At 46.3% G+C, this 16,605-nt stretch overlaps 1 protein-coding gene across 1 annotated transcript in view; it reads right to left on the reverse strand.

Annotated features, from left to right (window-relative positions):
• MYO1D (myosin ID) overlaps positions 1–15,438 on the reverse strand; it is a 147,041-nt gene extending 131,603 nt beyond the window's left edge. The window contains exon 1 of the mRNA XM_032966166.2: positions 14,858–15,438. Within this exon, the coding sequence (XP_032822057.1) occupies positions 14,858–14,952 (95 nt within the window). The 5' untranslated portion in view covers positions 14,953–15,438. The remainder of the gene's footprint in view (positions 1–14,857) is intronic.
• Between the last annotated feature and the right edge of the window lie 1,167 nt (positions 15,439–16,605).

The raw sequence follows: 16,605 nt of genomic DNA on the forward strand, positions 1-16,605 counted from the left end.
AAAAGAGGGTGAATAACTTTTATGAGTATAATAAACACAAATGGTTTAAACTAAAAACTAAACTATTTATTTTACCAGGTAAGGCCCACTGAGCTATGTAGCTCTTTTTTCCAGAAGCGACCTGGCTATCACAAATGATAGCCCAACGAAGTGGCTTATCACGTGGAAATGTATAGCAGCCAAATACTCTAAAACGCATGTTGATTCTAAATGCGGAGGGAAAAACTGGAGGAAAAACTGACGCCACCACAGGGAGAGCCATGCAAACTCCAAACATACAGACGTCAGGGTCGAAAACGAACCCACGACCTCCTGTATACCAGGCGAGAGAGTTAACATCTAGCCACCGCGTCGCCCTGCTTAAATCACGTTCAAACGTACTCGGGAAACTTTTGTATTGTGCCGAGTATCTTCATTTTGTCCCACGTGACAATTTTTATTACTTCCCCACCCGCGACGCCTGCTATGCAGGTGGGCAGCTGTGGCGGTGAACGCAATAGACAACTTCTCTCGAAAGCTTTTGGGGGGGGGGGGGCACAGCAAAGGTAGACTATGATTACGTTAACATTTATTCATTCACAGCCTCTTTAGTCAATCCGCTGCTGATGGCCTCCCCACGCCGTATCAGTCGTGGAGATTGTTTGACCACACTTCACGACGTTGGTCAGTTCGGGTTCGTGAAGGGGGACACCCAGGATTTGTTAAATGATCAACTCGTCACTGATGTTAGCCGTGGCTAGCAATTGAACTCACAAATGATTCGTGTGAATCGTGGCAGTGAAGTGGCGCCGCGTTTAACGAGATGTTAACTACCTCACCTGGTATACACGAAGTCGTGGGGTCTATCCCGACCCTGACGCATGTATATTTGGAGTTTGCATGTTGTCTCCGTAGATTTTTCTCCGGATCCTCTGTTTTTTTTTTCCCTCCACATTTAGAAACATGCTGCTATAGATTTCCACACGGTAAGCCGCTTCGTTGAGCTATCATTTGTGGCAAGGTCGCTTCTGAAAAAAAGTTCTGTAGCTTTGTGGGCTTTACCTGGTAAAATAAATAGTAAAAAAAAGAGTGGCTCACTTGTCCTGCTTTACACTAAAAAAAAAAATAATAAATGACCGTCAGGTATCAAACCGCGACCCGCGGTCATGGCTGGCTCTTCGCAGATTTCCTTATTCTTGGTAAACCACACATAGAGCATTGTATTCACAGTCTTTTATTTTTCAGTGGTGTAACACAATGATTACGGGGCAGTTAAGCGGCGAAAAGCAATTGTGGTGATTTGTCTGTATGCTGTTCTTGGTGCGTACGGGAGGTGTTGTTTGAGTGGGATGTGACAGCGAGACATGTCACAATTCTTCGACCGAGTGTTTAAAGTCAATCCCCACGCTCACAAAACGCGCCTCGGGTCGCGTGCATCAGACCTGTACAGTACTATATTTACAACTTGAACTAAACTGCATCCCCTTTATGTCGATCAAAATAATGCGGTAGTGCATCAAGGTCAGGACATATGAGACAGATAATAGAAAAGAGACAACCAAATTCCAATTGAATCGTTTACAATACAATATGTATTTACCATACACTAGATAGCATCCAAATGTGACTGCATCTCTAGATGTTGTTCAAGAACATTGGACGTTCATCTTATAGACGGAGGCAGTCAGTCAGCCAGTCAGTCATAGGCAGAGGGGAAACAGGAAGGTTTTGAGCCCGGACTGAAACAGATGCAGGGGGACAACAGCGCAGGTGACTGTGGGAAGGGAATTCCAGGATGCGATCTTTCCTCATTGTAATCCTGACACACCGCATTAGGGCAATCCATTAAATCACAGAGTGTGTGGATGCTTACATGCCTGGTGAAAGAGGATGTCAAAGGTACGTGTGGGCTGCCTGTGTTTATGGTCACAAGATCCACAGCACAAAAGCATGGGCAGGTCAGCCCCATGGAGAAACCGGAATAACACGCTATGCAAGCACACACCCTATAAAAGGATAATCACGCTTTCACTTATTTTTCTACGCATGGCTACCAAAAGACAAATGTTTCTCGTTTGGTCAACATCAGTGTTTTTCACGAATAAAATAACTCGCCACTCGGAGGCTACGCAGGGTTGGATCAGCCGTGGGTGGGAATCGAGCGCTGGTATCTGGATTTATTCCGCAGTGTGCAACAGCGATGCACGTATATCCCTCTCTCTCCCTCTACCCCTTAAAACTGCGCATACTCAGGGGAGGTCTGTGTTGCTTGCTGCACACCCACTTGCCACATCTTCCGGACTACCTGTGCAACGCGGGCGGATTGTATTCGTAAGAAAATATGTCAGCACTGGAACGAAGATAGAAACGTTGGACTCACTTCTCAAACCCTGGGGCCAAACGGACTTGACACGGGCTGTGAACAGCCAAGTCGGCTGATTATAATTATGCATCTATAAACAATGCACTATGACCGACCATATCACCCAGAATGTGCCTCACCTCTTCAGATCTTGGAAATTATGTAAAGTTGAGCACTTGTTGGTGCCGTAATGACTGTTTGAGAATGCCAGGTGCTGTGGACTTGGGTACATCGATGGTGAGGTGGTCACGACATGGCAGCACACCAATGGATTATTGACTCTTATCTGTGTGGAGCTTTGCGTACCACTGCTTCATGTGTGTTCGAGTTTTCTCCAGGTGCTCCAGTCTTCTTCCACGTGAAAGCCACTCAGTAGTTGAAAAGGTCAAACGTCCCAATGTAGCGGGACCCTCACGAACAAGGTGTCCTTATACTCAGTGAGGCTTTTGTGGGTTCATAAAGTTCCACGGTGGTGAGATGTTAACTGCCTCGCCTGGTATGCAGGAGATCCATGGGTTCGATTACAACTCTGCCGCCTGCTGTATATTTCGAGTTGACATGTTCTCCCCGTGGTTGCGTGAACATTTCTCCGGGTCCTCCAGTTTTACCCTCCACATGTAAAAACATGTGCGTCGAGTATTTGGCTGCGATAAATGTCCACGTGATAAGCCACTTCGTTGAACTATCATTTGTGGCCAGGTCGCTTCTAAAAACGAGTTATATAGTTCAGTGGGCCTTACCTGGTAAAATAAAATTTTAAAAAATAGTTCAATAGTTTATTTTAAAGGCATCTACTGCACAGTACTGCATTTCAATTCGAATGCATGCGGTGACTAAATAGGAACATTAATGTCTCAGCCATATTTTAAAATTCTGTATAACGGAAGAGGGACACTCTTGGTGTGGAGGTGAACATGAAAGGGGTCGCGTGCACAGCAATTTTTTTTTATTGTGTATCATAAATGTGGTTAGTGTCCAGATCCTAATAAAATCATCTCATCTCCACCAGCATGCAACTAAATTAACACCCACTCAGTTTGTTTAATGGACTGCAGATCTATTCAGTTTATAATTTAATAATGGATACAATTAAAGTGGACGCAGGGAGGCGGGGGGGGGCAGGAATTGTGCTATGAACCTGGTGACCCAAGTACATGTGTACCTTAAAAGCTTTCGTGACTGCAGGGATTCATATTCTTGGATCTTTCGGGAAAAGTCACGTAGAAGGGAAATAATAAAATAATAAAAATAAAACAATAAAATTCTCACGTTTCGATTGCAACACAAGCAATCATCATCAGGTGTGAAAACCACAGCAAGAATTGTATTATTTTATTATTTCCCTTCTAAGTGACTTTACCAAAAGAACCAAGAATATGCTTTTAGAGTATTTAGCTGTCGTATATTACCACGTGATAAGCCACTTTGTTTAGCATTAAATTGTGGCCAGGTCACTTCTGAAAAGAGTAATATAGCTCAGTTGACCTTACCTGGTAATAAAAACTTTTTGTAACATTTACCGAGTCGAGTGGCTGTTGAACATCAACGCTTTGCATCGCCTTTAGTTTAAGCGTTAACGTGACGTGCTTGACGACATTTCACATGGCATTTTTGGAATTTGCAGAACGCCGTGTAATAATGGGAATGGATTGAAAGGGAATAAAGAGAGATAGAGAGAGGGTTTCACACCTGATGATGATTGCTTGTGTTGCAGTCGAAACGTCGTGAGAATTTTATTCTTTTATATTTTTATTATTTTATTGTTTCCCTTCTACGTGACTTTACCGAAAGAACCAAGAATACATGTGTACCGTACATATTTTGAACTTCGCACTGCACATAGCCAACTATCCTAATCGGAGGTGCGATGCAAGGCCAAAACTGACATCCACGGCGGTGATATCTGAACCTTTCCCGGCCTCCCCATCCCCCCTCACCAAGCCGCAATTCGCAGCGTGGTGAAGTATGGTCAAACAACCCCAACAATTGACAGCGTGAAGACGCCTTCGACAATCAGAAGACTGACAAAAAGCTGGAATTATTAAAATAACAATATCGTAACTACAATTTCAAAATCTTCATTTAAACACCATGATACTATATGCAGTGTAGGAGGAAATTCACGCGTTGGTAAATGTTCCTGTTTGTCCGAATTTCGGCAGAAACTTGCCAATGCCTCGATCCATCACCAACAAGCGGGAACATCTGCTGGGCAATGCTATTCGGCAGTATCATCGATATTTGTGAACCTGGTCCACTGTGCATAGATAAAAACAAAAATAAAAGTTAAAAAACTACTCAAAAACGTGAAACCTCGATGTGATTGTGGGACCACAGATTGATCACAGCATAGTTCACTGCTCACTGGTTCAATCGATCTACAGCAACACTAACTCCTCTTATCTGTCTTCCTATTATCCGCATCCCGGAAGCAATCTACCATTGTGCAGATAAGGAGTGACCAAGAGTGGCAACAAATGTATCATATCCATGCTTATCCACTCAGAAGTAGTGGCACATTCATCCAAATATCTGTGCTATCCGCGGATTGCAACGAGGAAAACAGGAGTAATATTCACCGATTAACGTGGATAATCGGACCTGCCAATCGCAGCCCACTTCCAAGACGAAATGGAGTGCCATGGGAGGTTTAGAAATGTGCATGATTTTTTTCTAATCCAGCTACTTACCGTAAAGTCTCAGAATAGTTTGCAAGCTCTTAATACCAACTGCACTCTGTATCATGTTAGTTTACTGTTTGCCGGCACAGTTGTGTGTCCTGCCAGCTGGTGCAAGTCACGAATCTAGTGTGCAGTCCTGGAAGCAATACAATACTTATACTGTGTCTTTTTTTCCTTGGTTTATTTTGTCCACTGTTTTGTTTCAGTTTTCCATAATTTCGCTGCGATGTTGTTCTGGTCCGGTGGGAAGGCCAACTCTTTTGAGTTCTTCAGTAAGTTTAAACAGCTTTAAATTACGTTTCATCGTTCACTTGACACAAGGAGCAAATAAAACTACATCCACATTTAAACAAAATCTCACAGCAGCTGCTGTTTTAAGAAATCCCATCTCTCAGTTCCCAAGCGTTAAATCCATCAGCGTTGCACGTAGTGCACGACAGTGAACCGCTTATTATCCGTAACCCTGTTACCCACCATTCTTAGTATCCGTGGGCCCCGAATCGAACTGCAAGTTTTGCACGATATTTTTCCGCGGCAAAAGTGGAGTCACGTAGCAAACTTATCCTACCGTGCGGATTTATTCATAGATTAGGGTCACTCAGAAGTGGTCTCCGCAAGCGCTGCATTCATCCAATTATCTGGAAGTTTTTCACAGATTAGAGGAGTACTATGGCAAGTTCATCACATCATGAAAAATATCAGCACAGCTCGGTACCTGAGACAAACTCAGCGAACAAACAGCACGGGTAAAAGTCTGGTAAAAGTGCAGAGCCTTAAATAACTTTTTCCCACTCGAGTAGGCTCTGGACAGCTCCAATGAAGGGGCATTTGACCTACTCTTCGCGCTGGGCCAACACGTCTTGGAAGAGGTGGGAGTACCCACACTTCACCCCCACCACATCACACCTGCCGATGAACCGGCTGTGGAGCACCCATTTGTTACCGCTGGGTGCACAGTGGCGGAAGGTGGCTTTTCGCTGGGTGCACAGTGGCGGAAGGTGGCTTTTCGCTGGGTGCACAGTGGCGGGAGGTGGCTTTTCGCTGGGTGCACAGTGGCGGAAGGTGGCTTTTCGCTGGGTGCACAGTGGCGGGAGGTGGCTTTTCGCTGGGTGCACAGTGGCGGGAGGTGGCTTTTCGCTGGGTGCACAGTGGCGGAAGGTGGCTTTTCGCTGGGTGCACAGTGGCGGAAGGTGGCTTTTCGCTGGGTGCACAGTAGCGGGAGGTGGCTTTTCGCTGGGTGCACAGTGGCGGAAGGTGGGTTTTCGCTGGGTGCACAGTGGCGGAAGGTGGCTTTTCGCTGGGTGCACAGTAGCGGGAGGTGGCTTTTCGCTGGGTGCACAGTGGCGGAAGGTGGCTTTTCGCTGGGTGCAGTGGCGGAAGGTGGCTTTTCGCATCTCCGATGAGGACGGTTGGCTACATTGCGAAATAAGTTCAGCATACATACATACATGTAAGAAACTTGCACCATCATTTAAATTATTGTGCCAGGAGACTGAATGGAACAGGTGACCTCTGGATTGCAAGCCCAGTGTGCTATCCATTATACAAGAGCAGCATCCTCAAAGCCTGGTACCCAGGGCTTAATTTCAGTCAGGTCAGTCTAGGTCAGTGATGGAAATAATTTCCACAGCTGGTACGCCACATACAATATACCTTCCACTGTGGCTGGTGGTCCAAGCACCACATCATGGAAGCAATCCAAGGCCTGCCGATAGCTGCGCTATGAACGACCGCACTGGCAATGCTACTGTACTAAGAGCAGAAGAGAAAGATAACATTCTTCGCTGTGACACAAACCATATGGCGATGCGCGTGCTGCAGGAATCTGCAGCCATGTGCCGCAATCACCTTCACTGGCAGCTGCCAGCGATGTGCCCAGCGCATGGGACAGATGTAGCAGTTTCCCCCTTAAAATAAAATTGTTAAAAGTCCTTACCCCCCCTCCCTCCTTTATATAGCCTTGTCTGTTTTTTTATTATTATCCTGGTCTGTTTACATATTCGTACAATAGTCACCCTGGTACTAACCTAATTGTACTTTGATCAGCCTAAAAATAATCTACCCAAGCTAACTTACGACAAATGGGAAATGCTAATTTAACATCAATTTATGTTAGTGCAGTATGTTTGTTTTCTCGTGCATCAACGCCGTTGTTTTTCCTCTGCTGCACTCTTTGCTTCACTGCTAGACTGTACTTTATTTCTTTGCTTTTGTCGTTTTGGTGAACCAGATCACTTTTTTGCAATGGGACCCATCCCGGTCTCGTATCCTCACCTGGTTAAACAAAATAAACTTGAGACTTGATACTCTTTTGCAGACTTCAGGCACAACATGTAATACTTTAACAGTTGATTGCTGCTCCATTTGGGCCTCCCTGTTAAAAATGACACGTGACCTTCAAGGTGCCCCTTCACCCCCTTAACAATGTGCAAAATCACTGTCAGATGCCACATCAGGACAGGTGACACCAACTTGAGAAATCGAGGGGTTGGGTTTGTTGGAACAGAGAGCTTAATTTCCACTGTCCTCGATGGGGTTCATCGTTGTTTTACTAAACCCGTGGCATTTTAATCTGAGCACAAACGTTGAAACAAAATTACGCCTTGTAGATCCGGCCAGGTGGCTCAACGGCAGAGTGGTTCAGGGTCACGGAATTGCGAGTTCAAATCCTGGTTGGGGGTTCACTCATCATCCCTCCAGTGTCCATCAAACAAGTAACACTTTTTGGGAAAGTCAAGAGTGTTTTTTTTTCCTTTGGATAGACTCGCCCCCAGCCATAAGAATGTGGAATTTAAATCACTGGCTCATGGCTCTAAAGAGGAGATGAGTACCACCTCAACGATAATTTGAGCAGGAAATCACTTTGGCTATTTGACGAGATAGGATATGGGCGGAATACATTTAGTAGCTTGTAGCGTCAGCTTGCTCCACACAAGTTAGGCAACCTCAGAGTCAATGTTAAATATAACTGATTCTTAAATAAAACCGCGACTCAGGATCGCGACAATTCATCGAATCGCAAGGGGGGGTGAAGAAGAGTCACCGTCCTGCAAATCATCCCTCTGCCTACCTGTGACAATCAGCAGTTGTCTCTCGTCTTGCACAGAAGAGCAAGCTGTATCGTAGGATGTAGAACTCGGGAAAATTGTTGGTGCCAGCTCACCACGTGGGTGCTTCGCGGCTCGTCTGTGGTTCCTCGTGCCCGAGTCGCTCTCTCCCCCTTCGAGAGTGAGCGAATACTGAGAGCGTTACAGGTTGAAATTATTATTGTCCCGTTACAAATGTGCCGAAAAGTGTGCAGGGGAGCATGGAAAGGTGCTCGCTTGGAATTACACTTGGTGACCCACTCATACTGGACATCTGTGAAAAAGAGATTCATAGCTCATCGGATTCCTCCAGCCGTCTAAATAAAGATTCTGATACACTGAGAGACGGGAGGAACCCGTTGATTAGTTGACGTACGAAAGTTAGCTACGTCATATCGACTGAAGGAAATGTAAATGGGTTTGGGGAGAACATGTCGCGAGAACAGATGATGGACAATGGTCGAGACGAATGATGGGACTGGCAGCCAAGGCAGGGATACACAGCCGAGAGGACATCTACTGTGGAGATGCAGTGACTTAAGCGGTTCATTTGTAGGTACTTGATTAAAACACATGAAATTGTGATGTGTTTGATCTTTGCAGAGGCCTTCATACAGCAATGTACAAATCGTGGCTGATGATGATGTCATGTCGAGGCTCAAATTAGTCTGGCAGTCATTAAACAGCACTTGTTGCAATGGAAATTGACTGACATTCGACGGGGAGAAAGAGAGTGCTCTTGGAAGGCCTCCAAGGTAATGAATGCAATTTGGGCTGGGAAAAGGTTGAGCTCTGGGTCATTTGTCACTAAACATCCTCAATATCGACGAGCAGACAGACGCAGTGTGCATCAGAGCAGGATGTGTGGTGAGCAACATAAAATGCTCATGTTTGCAAATCATAAAATATACAGCCACAACTAAAGTCTATGACAGCATATAAACGTTCTGGGCAATTTTAACATATAGTAGAGTACACGACTGAAGGTGGAGTCTTGTCTAATCTGACGTGAAGATGATTATGGAAATTTATTTTCAATTTATTCGAAAGTTAAACCCACTAAGTGTTTTGCTTCGTGCCCTTTCAAGTTAAAAAGCCAGCCAAATGAGAATTCAACTCGAGTCTTGGCTTAAGACACAAAACCATGGTGTATATGGTTTTGTAAGTTAGCGTTGTTCCCGGCACCTCTGATTAGCACGGTTGGCTACACGGTACGGGGGGGGGGGGGGCTTCCCCATGCCGTGCGGGTGTCGTGGGTGTTATATGGCCATATTTCACCATATTTCAATTAGATATTGCTGCACTGCCCTCTGGTCCATATAGTAAGAATAAATGTTTGCCTTTTTAAACAGGCATTCTCAATCTCAGCCCACGAAGTTGGGGCTTTCCCCTCTCCATGCTGCTCATGGGATTTTTTTCACCATACTTATAATAGACTGTCGTCTATATTGGCGGTCATGTCATTGGGTCTTTTTGGGTTTGGAGGAGGGTCGGCTATAAGCTCAGTTAATTCCTGTGCATTGGCTAAGTGCTCCCCCCCACTCTGCATGCAGGGGATTCACTTGCGACAAGGATCCATGCAACACTGGTCCATTGAAACGGTGTTGTTGTGCAAATCGACTGTGGATGATTACATCGGTGCACTCTTTGTTTACACATTCACGGTGCAGTAGGACAACAGATGCATTTTCTTCTTTGGTGTCCTCAGAGGTCATTTTGTGTTTATAATAAATGGACAAGGTGCTGACAAGTCCATTGAGTCTTAATCATACACATGTAAAGGGGTGAAGAGGCGGTGGTGCAGTCTTTAGTGCACCTTGATACGAACCCAGTAACCTGAGTTTGTTCCCTGGCCAAGGTCAACATCAGCGTTGGGAGGGTTGCAGTGATATCTCCTACCACCCGTCCAGAAACCCCCTACACCACTGATGAGATATGGTCAAACAACCGCTAAGGACTTAATGTTGATAGCACAAACACATAAATTAATAACCTGCAAGCATACGCCAATATTAAGAGATGCTGCCTATTTTAGACAGTTTGGAAATATGTTACCAGCCAACCCTTGAATTCTCAATAAATCTTCATTTTATGTGCCCATATCGCCCTCAATAAAGTAGCCATCAGTGCGCATTAGAGCGGTTGAAATTATTAGAATCATATTATTAGAATACAGTGCTGACATTCTAATAATAGAAACGGAGATGAATATGTAGCAACGAGTGTAAAAAATATAATCTACTTTCATAGAGTACACTATTTGTATATATCTGCGAATTGTACAAATAATACACTGATATAGCCATACCAAGCTAAAGTATTCATAATACTGTGTTGGATCATCCTCATCTGCTACGACCTATCAACTGCTGCATGAAGGGCTCCCCAAGCCGACGCAAACAAGACAGCGGCCAGGTCGGTGCAGGAGTCGGGGATGGTAATGAACAGCATTAGCCCCTAGAAAGACAATGAATATGATATTACATTTTGTGAAACAGTGCGGGAGAAATTAACGGGGCTTTTCAATGCGGTGCCGTTTAAGCATTGGAGAAAGTGGCGGCACAGCGGTTCACACACTACACCGTGAATCTTGCTGAGTTAGATTGCCTGCCATTACTGACATCAGTGGTATCTAAACCGGTCCTGAGCCCCCGTCTTCAGTAACCCACACTGACCAGCGTGATGAAGTATGGTCAAATAACCCCCATGTCTCACACAGCATGGGGGAACCTTCATCCAGTCGTGGATTGACAAAGGGCTGTACACTAATATTATATCTAAAGGTGTCAATTATATTTCAAACCAGTGTACTGTGCTAATTGTTTCAGATTAATCACCCATACTTCTTTGGCCCAATAATGTAAAAACAAGGTTTTAAAATACCGCTAGAGCATTTTCCAAGCACATGCTAACAGGGTCGAGCGGGTACAGAAAACCGGGTGGCATCCTTTGGTACGATTGCCAAACCTACTCTCACTTTCGCAGCAAGCGTGCTGTCCTCATTCGTGTAGGCGTGATACGTATTGCATGGGAGCACATTGCCCATGTGCAGTATAGCACGGATTGATATTCTCATTATTACTATTTATAATGTATAGCCCTTTGCCAATACACCGCTGGATGAGTGCCACTCCATAGAAGTCATGGGTGCTTGTTGGACCATACAGTACTTTGACACCCTGGTCAGAGAAGGTTGGTGAAGGCTCGCGGCCCAGAATCGGTTCACATGCTCACATATCATTGATATTACCCGTGGCTGGGTATCAAACTCAGATTGGGAGATTTCATAGCACGAGCTACCATTCCATCCATAATGTTGATAGTTACTGCGTGGTGATGTTCTACGCTGTGGAGACACGTTATTGAGGTGAGAGAAATACAAATCAAATGCTGGACTTAGGTGCAGTTTCTCACTGGCTCCTGTCCTCCTGCAGCTTGCTGACATTCTGAAATCAGACTTGCTTTCATCGATGGCCAAGGATGTCACTGTTCTGTACGCTCTGTACCATGTGAAGTTCTTCCCCTACCCCCACAGTGGTCCAGCCCATCACATCAACTTTAGAAATGCTCCCAACCCCTCGCTTCCCAGGCACCCACACCCACCCCACTCCACCTCACCCACCCACGCATCCCACCTACACACATCAGCCAAAAAAATGCTTGCCTGGCACGATCACTATCACAAAACAAAATTCCTGTTTGGACCACAATTCACAACGGGTTTAGAAGAGTAACACAAAATGAGCGCAACACCGCTGGCAATGACAACACTAGACCTTAAGCGCCATCGTTCCGCTGCTACGAAGGCATATTGTGAGTTGACTACAGTAGCGTGCAAGCCACGCTGCCGTGGTGTTTAACACTCAGCAAACTGGACCTTGCAATCCAGAGGTCGCAGGGACAATCTCCTGGCCTGGTGGTTGCAACAAAGGGGCAAAGTGCCTGGAATCCTCCCGCCTCTGTCCACCCAGCGGTAAAAAAATATGTAAAACAGTCAATTCGATCGGCTGGTCGCTTGTGGTGGGGTAAAGTACGGGTACTGCCACCTCTTCCCAGACCTTTGGCCAGCATAGAATACTGTAGTAGGCCAATGCCCTCTCAAGGAAGCCCTCTCTAGTACTCTCTAGCGGTGACTCTATCGCCAGCAGCGATTTGAACAAGAAATTGCAGGGCTAAATCTCTACATTTTATCATGTGCGTTCGGGCTAAAGTTGTCACTGGAATAGGGGGGCGGGATCACACATGTGTTTTTGAAGTCAACACCTGCACCGGCTTTGCAGACACATTTTAAATCAAACTTTTCGATTCACCACTGGTGTTGCCACACATAAAGGTGTGTCCCCATACACGACCTGGACTTTATATCTTTTCATTTTACAACGCACCCACCTTTGCATTTTACAACAGGCATTGATGACGACAACAATACTAGTAATAATACGCATGTTTTATTCATCACCAAATGAGTTTGGTTCATGAAAGTTACTCAAAAGTTAGATCCCAATTCAATACAATCATCGTCAGCCATGATCAATCCTAGAACCTGCAACAATCCACCTAGCATCTGCGAACGAGCCGATTTCATAACTCTATCTAATTCCATGCCTTGGCCGCGGTGGCAAAATGTTAACTACCTGGCCTGGTATACAGGAGGTCGTGGGTTCGACCCCGACCCTGACGCTTGTTGTAAATGTTGAGTTTGCGTCTCTCTCTCCGTGGTGGCGTGGATTTTTCTCCAGGTCCTCTGGTGTTTTCCCCTCGACATTTAAAAACAACGTCACGCGTTTAGAGTATTCGGCTGCTATACATTTCCACACGATGATAAGCCATTTCGTTGGGCTATCATGCATGGCCAGGTCGCTTCTGAAAAAGAGATGCATAACTCAGTGGGCCTTACCTGGTAAAACATTTTTTTATATATTTTTTTATAGTTTCATTATTCTTGACCGTCGGCTAATCATAAACTTGTAGCAACGCGTCCTGACCAAACCTTAACTCAACAATTTGAAATATATTGAAGCGGCGCGTATTCTCCAACGCGCGTCCTTCCTCGTTCCGTCCCACCAGTGACATCCCCAGCATGCCTTCTCTCTTCATGCTTCCTTGCACAAATTTCAGTTTTTGTTCCGTATTATTTGGCAATGACTCCACCACAACGATCACCCCCCCCACCCCCTAATATTCAGTTGTTCCGTTTTCTTCGTTTAATGGCAGTGTTTCCGATCCAAGTAATGGTAGGTCATTGATTGACAAACAAAATAACCCAGGAACCATCGGTTTATGCCAACTCTTCATGATCTATTCAGATGTCCAGCTTAAATGCGACACCTGTATGCAACGGAGCCTGGCTAATGTGGTGATGACAACGCAACGGCGCATGCACACACAGAAGTCACACGCGCACACACACACCTGCAACATTACAAATAAAAACCCTAATTGCACGCGCACACACCCACAACCAGTCACAAGGGCGGGACGACCCCAACCCGACCCGCTCTACCCACCTACCTCGTTTCCAGTACTGTATCCACCACATCCACGGTGGAAAACTTTAACATATATATAATCCTTAAAACGTTTCCAGCCCTTTGTCACTCTACTGCTGAATGATGCCACTTCGCCCGTAACTACCCCCCCCTCTTCTCTCCCATGCCCTATTGTTTATGAGGGCTGCGTTTTACCATTGCCTTCACCACGACTGCTCAGTGCAGGTTTATGGAGGTGGGGGGCGGGATGGAGAGGGATGGGGGGGGGTTAAAGACTAGTTTGCGATGTCACTTGCCGTCGGTTAACGCCGAGGCCAGGAATCCAACGGGGGTGCCCGTGGGTTATACGTATCACACAGCGCGCTAACCACAGCGCCACCGCTCCCCCTTACCCTACCACGGGCTCAAATAAGCACTTTAACCGTGCATCACTTCTTCGTCAGCTCCCCGAGGCTACCTAGGCGTTACCCAACCCATTCGGACGCATTCACGAAACAAATCCAAGCGTCTGTTCCATACCCAAAAGGAGCACCGATAACCCTCAATCGCTATTTGCTCTAAAGGCGGTGGGGGGAGGGGGGTAATTCCACATTACTGTGGCCGGGAACTAGTTGTCTCATATGACAACCACCACAAAGTGGTACTGTACTCAATTTGAGCAGTCGTTCGTGAGCGCTCATGACCCACATGGGAGATCTTCACTCAGCAGTGGATCTATCAAGGGGCTGACAACTTGTGATTCTAACGCGTACGTTGCAAGCAAGTGATGATGTATCAAATGCGGTCTAAAGTTGCACGTAGAAACCACGTATCTCACAAACACACATAAAGTCTATCAAGTTCATGCATTCTATAAACTCGCCATGGGGTCGGCTAATACGGGAACTGTACTGCACACATGGGGAGGGGAAGGGATGACTGAGTTCCATTCTTAGTCCCGGCTAACATCAGTGTTATATCAGAACTGATCCGACCGAATCACCACCCTCCCACCCACCCTGCACTAATCCGTACTGACCAGTCCGGTGAAGTATGGCCAAACAGCCATCAATAACCTCCAGCAGCGGATTGACAAACAGGAGCCGTACACCTGTATTATTATTGTTGTTGTTTGCAACTTCATTGCGGGCAAATAATTCGCAACGCTCCCAGCGTGCGCATCATCCAACTCTTAACTCACTGCTGGGGTCGTACCACCTGGGCGTATGTGTAGAATAGGTACAAGTCGTGTCAATGACACCATCTCTTTCACTCGCTCACCTGAGCTTCATGTTGGCCAAGAAGTCTTCCGTGGTGATGTTATCCAGCAGCACAAAGTCCGCCTTGCCAAACTCCAAATCCTCTTGCTCCGCCATAGTCCTCTTGTCAAATCCCACGTTCGCCTCCTTTCTCGACTTCGGTGTGCCAAAGCCGCTTCGTGCACCGACCCTGTACTTCAACGCGCGCACGCCCCTGAGAATGTGCAAGCCCCCTTACTCACTTCCCGCTCTCTCTCTCACTCGCACGCAAGTTGTGTTGCCGGCAATGAGCAATGGTAGTAGGGAGGGCAGGCAGAGAGCGGGAGAGAGAGAGAGATGCAGGGAAGGGAGGAGGAGGGGGGGAAAGAGATGAATGGATGGAGAGAGGAGATGTAACGAAGGATGAATGTGACTCCACGGCACAGGCCGTGTTTGCAACAACAACAAAAAACACTTGCGGAAAAGAGCAATGTCTCACTTACACGCACACAGACACACAACTTGTTGCCTGCCTGCCTGCCTGCAAACTCTGTCACGACTGTTGTGTGTGCCGTCAGTGTGAGGCCGTCGGCTCGCCGCCCTTCCCACAGGCACGAGGAGACGCCCTGCCACCCCTCCCACACTGCATGACGCACGCATTCCCCCCCCACTACCACCACCACCACCACCACCTCACTTGCAGCGAGAGCGGCGGAGACCCGCTGCTCAACTCCGACGCTCATAGTGAAATAACGCCCGAGGATTCCTATCCGCGAACCCAGTCGACCACGACTCCTGATCCTCATCCCTTTGGACGATGTAGGTTCCGACGAAAAAGAAAACAGAAACGAATATCCGCTCACCTATTCTTCCTGTTCATCTGCGGCAGTGTTGCTCACTAATTTTTAGAGGGGGTGGGGGGCACCACTTTCGCCGATAAGACATCATCAATGTGTGAGGGCCGCCACACATTTGAAACCGTTGGGGGGTTTGGCAGCAGCACGAGGATGGCGAGGGGGGGGCGGGGTGTTTTCACTTGTGTATTGTTGGGGGGCCCGCACGTCAGAGACGTCACTGAAGGCCACCAGGGGCCGCAAGTGGCCCGAGGGCCTTGAAATCCATGAGACACTTCAGCGTACAGGCATTTACTAGTGATGTGCTTCACTGTGATATTGACAAGGTCTGCGATATCCCCAAGCTGACTACGGATTGGGAGACCTTCAGGTACACGTTACTTCAAATTCTTGACAAACATGCTTAAAATTAAAGGCAACCGCCCACCATGGTTTGATCCTTTGATGACTAAGCTCATGAAAACTAGGGACAAGGCTTGGGCATGTGCTCAGAAAAAGTGATTTGGTCAATGACTGGCTAGAGTACAGGATTTTAAGGAATAGATGTGTCAAAAAAATAAGGCATGCAAAAAATACTTACTTTTCCTCCACTCTCCTGGAATCACGTGGCAATGCTAGGATCTTCTGGAAAACAGTAAAATGTATCGAAAAGGCATCTAACACAGATAATCTTCCCATTGCACTTAACCAAAATGGGGACTATTTTTCAGAGCCCCAAAAAATAGTCGACAATTTTAACCTTAATTTTTCTGACGCTAGTGACCTTTTTGATAATGTATTGGGAGTCATCCCTGCTCATGCAATTTCCTACACCCCTGTCCAAACATTAAACGAATTTAGTTTCCAGCTGATCCACGAAACAACCGTCCTTCCTCAAAGGGTCCTCCTCTACCGGAGCAGATAGTATCCTGTCTTTGCTCTGCTAACTGTTGGTCAC

This window comes from Petromyzon marinus, chromosome 2, assembly GCF_048934315.1.
Source record: "Petromyzon marinus isolate PM22_M1 ecotype Great Lakes invasive population chromosome 2, UKy_Petmar_22M1.pri1.0, whole genome shotgun sequence".
Classification (NCBI taxonomy): domain Eukaryota; kingdom Metazoa; phylum Chordata; class Hyperoartia; order Petromyzontiformes; family Petromyzontidae; genus Petromyzon; species Petromyzon marinus.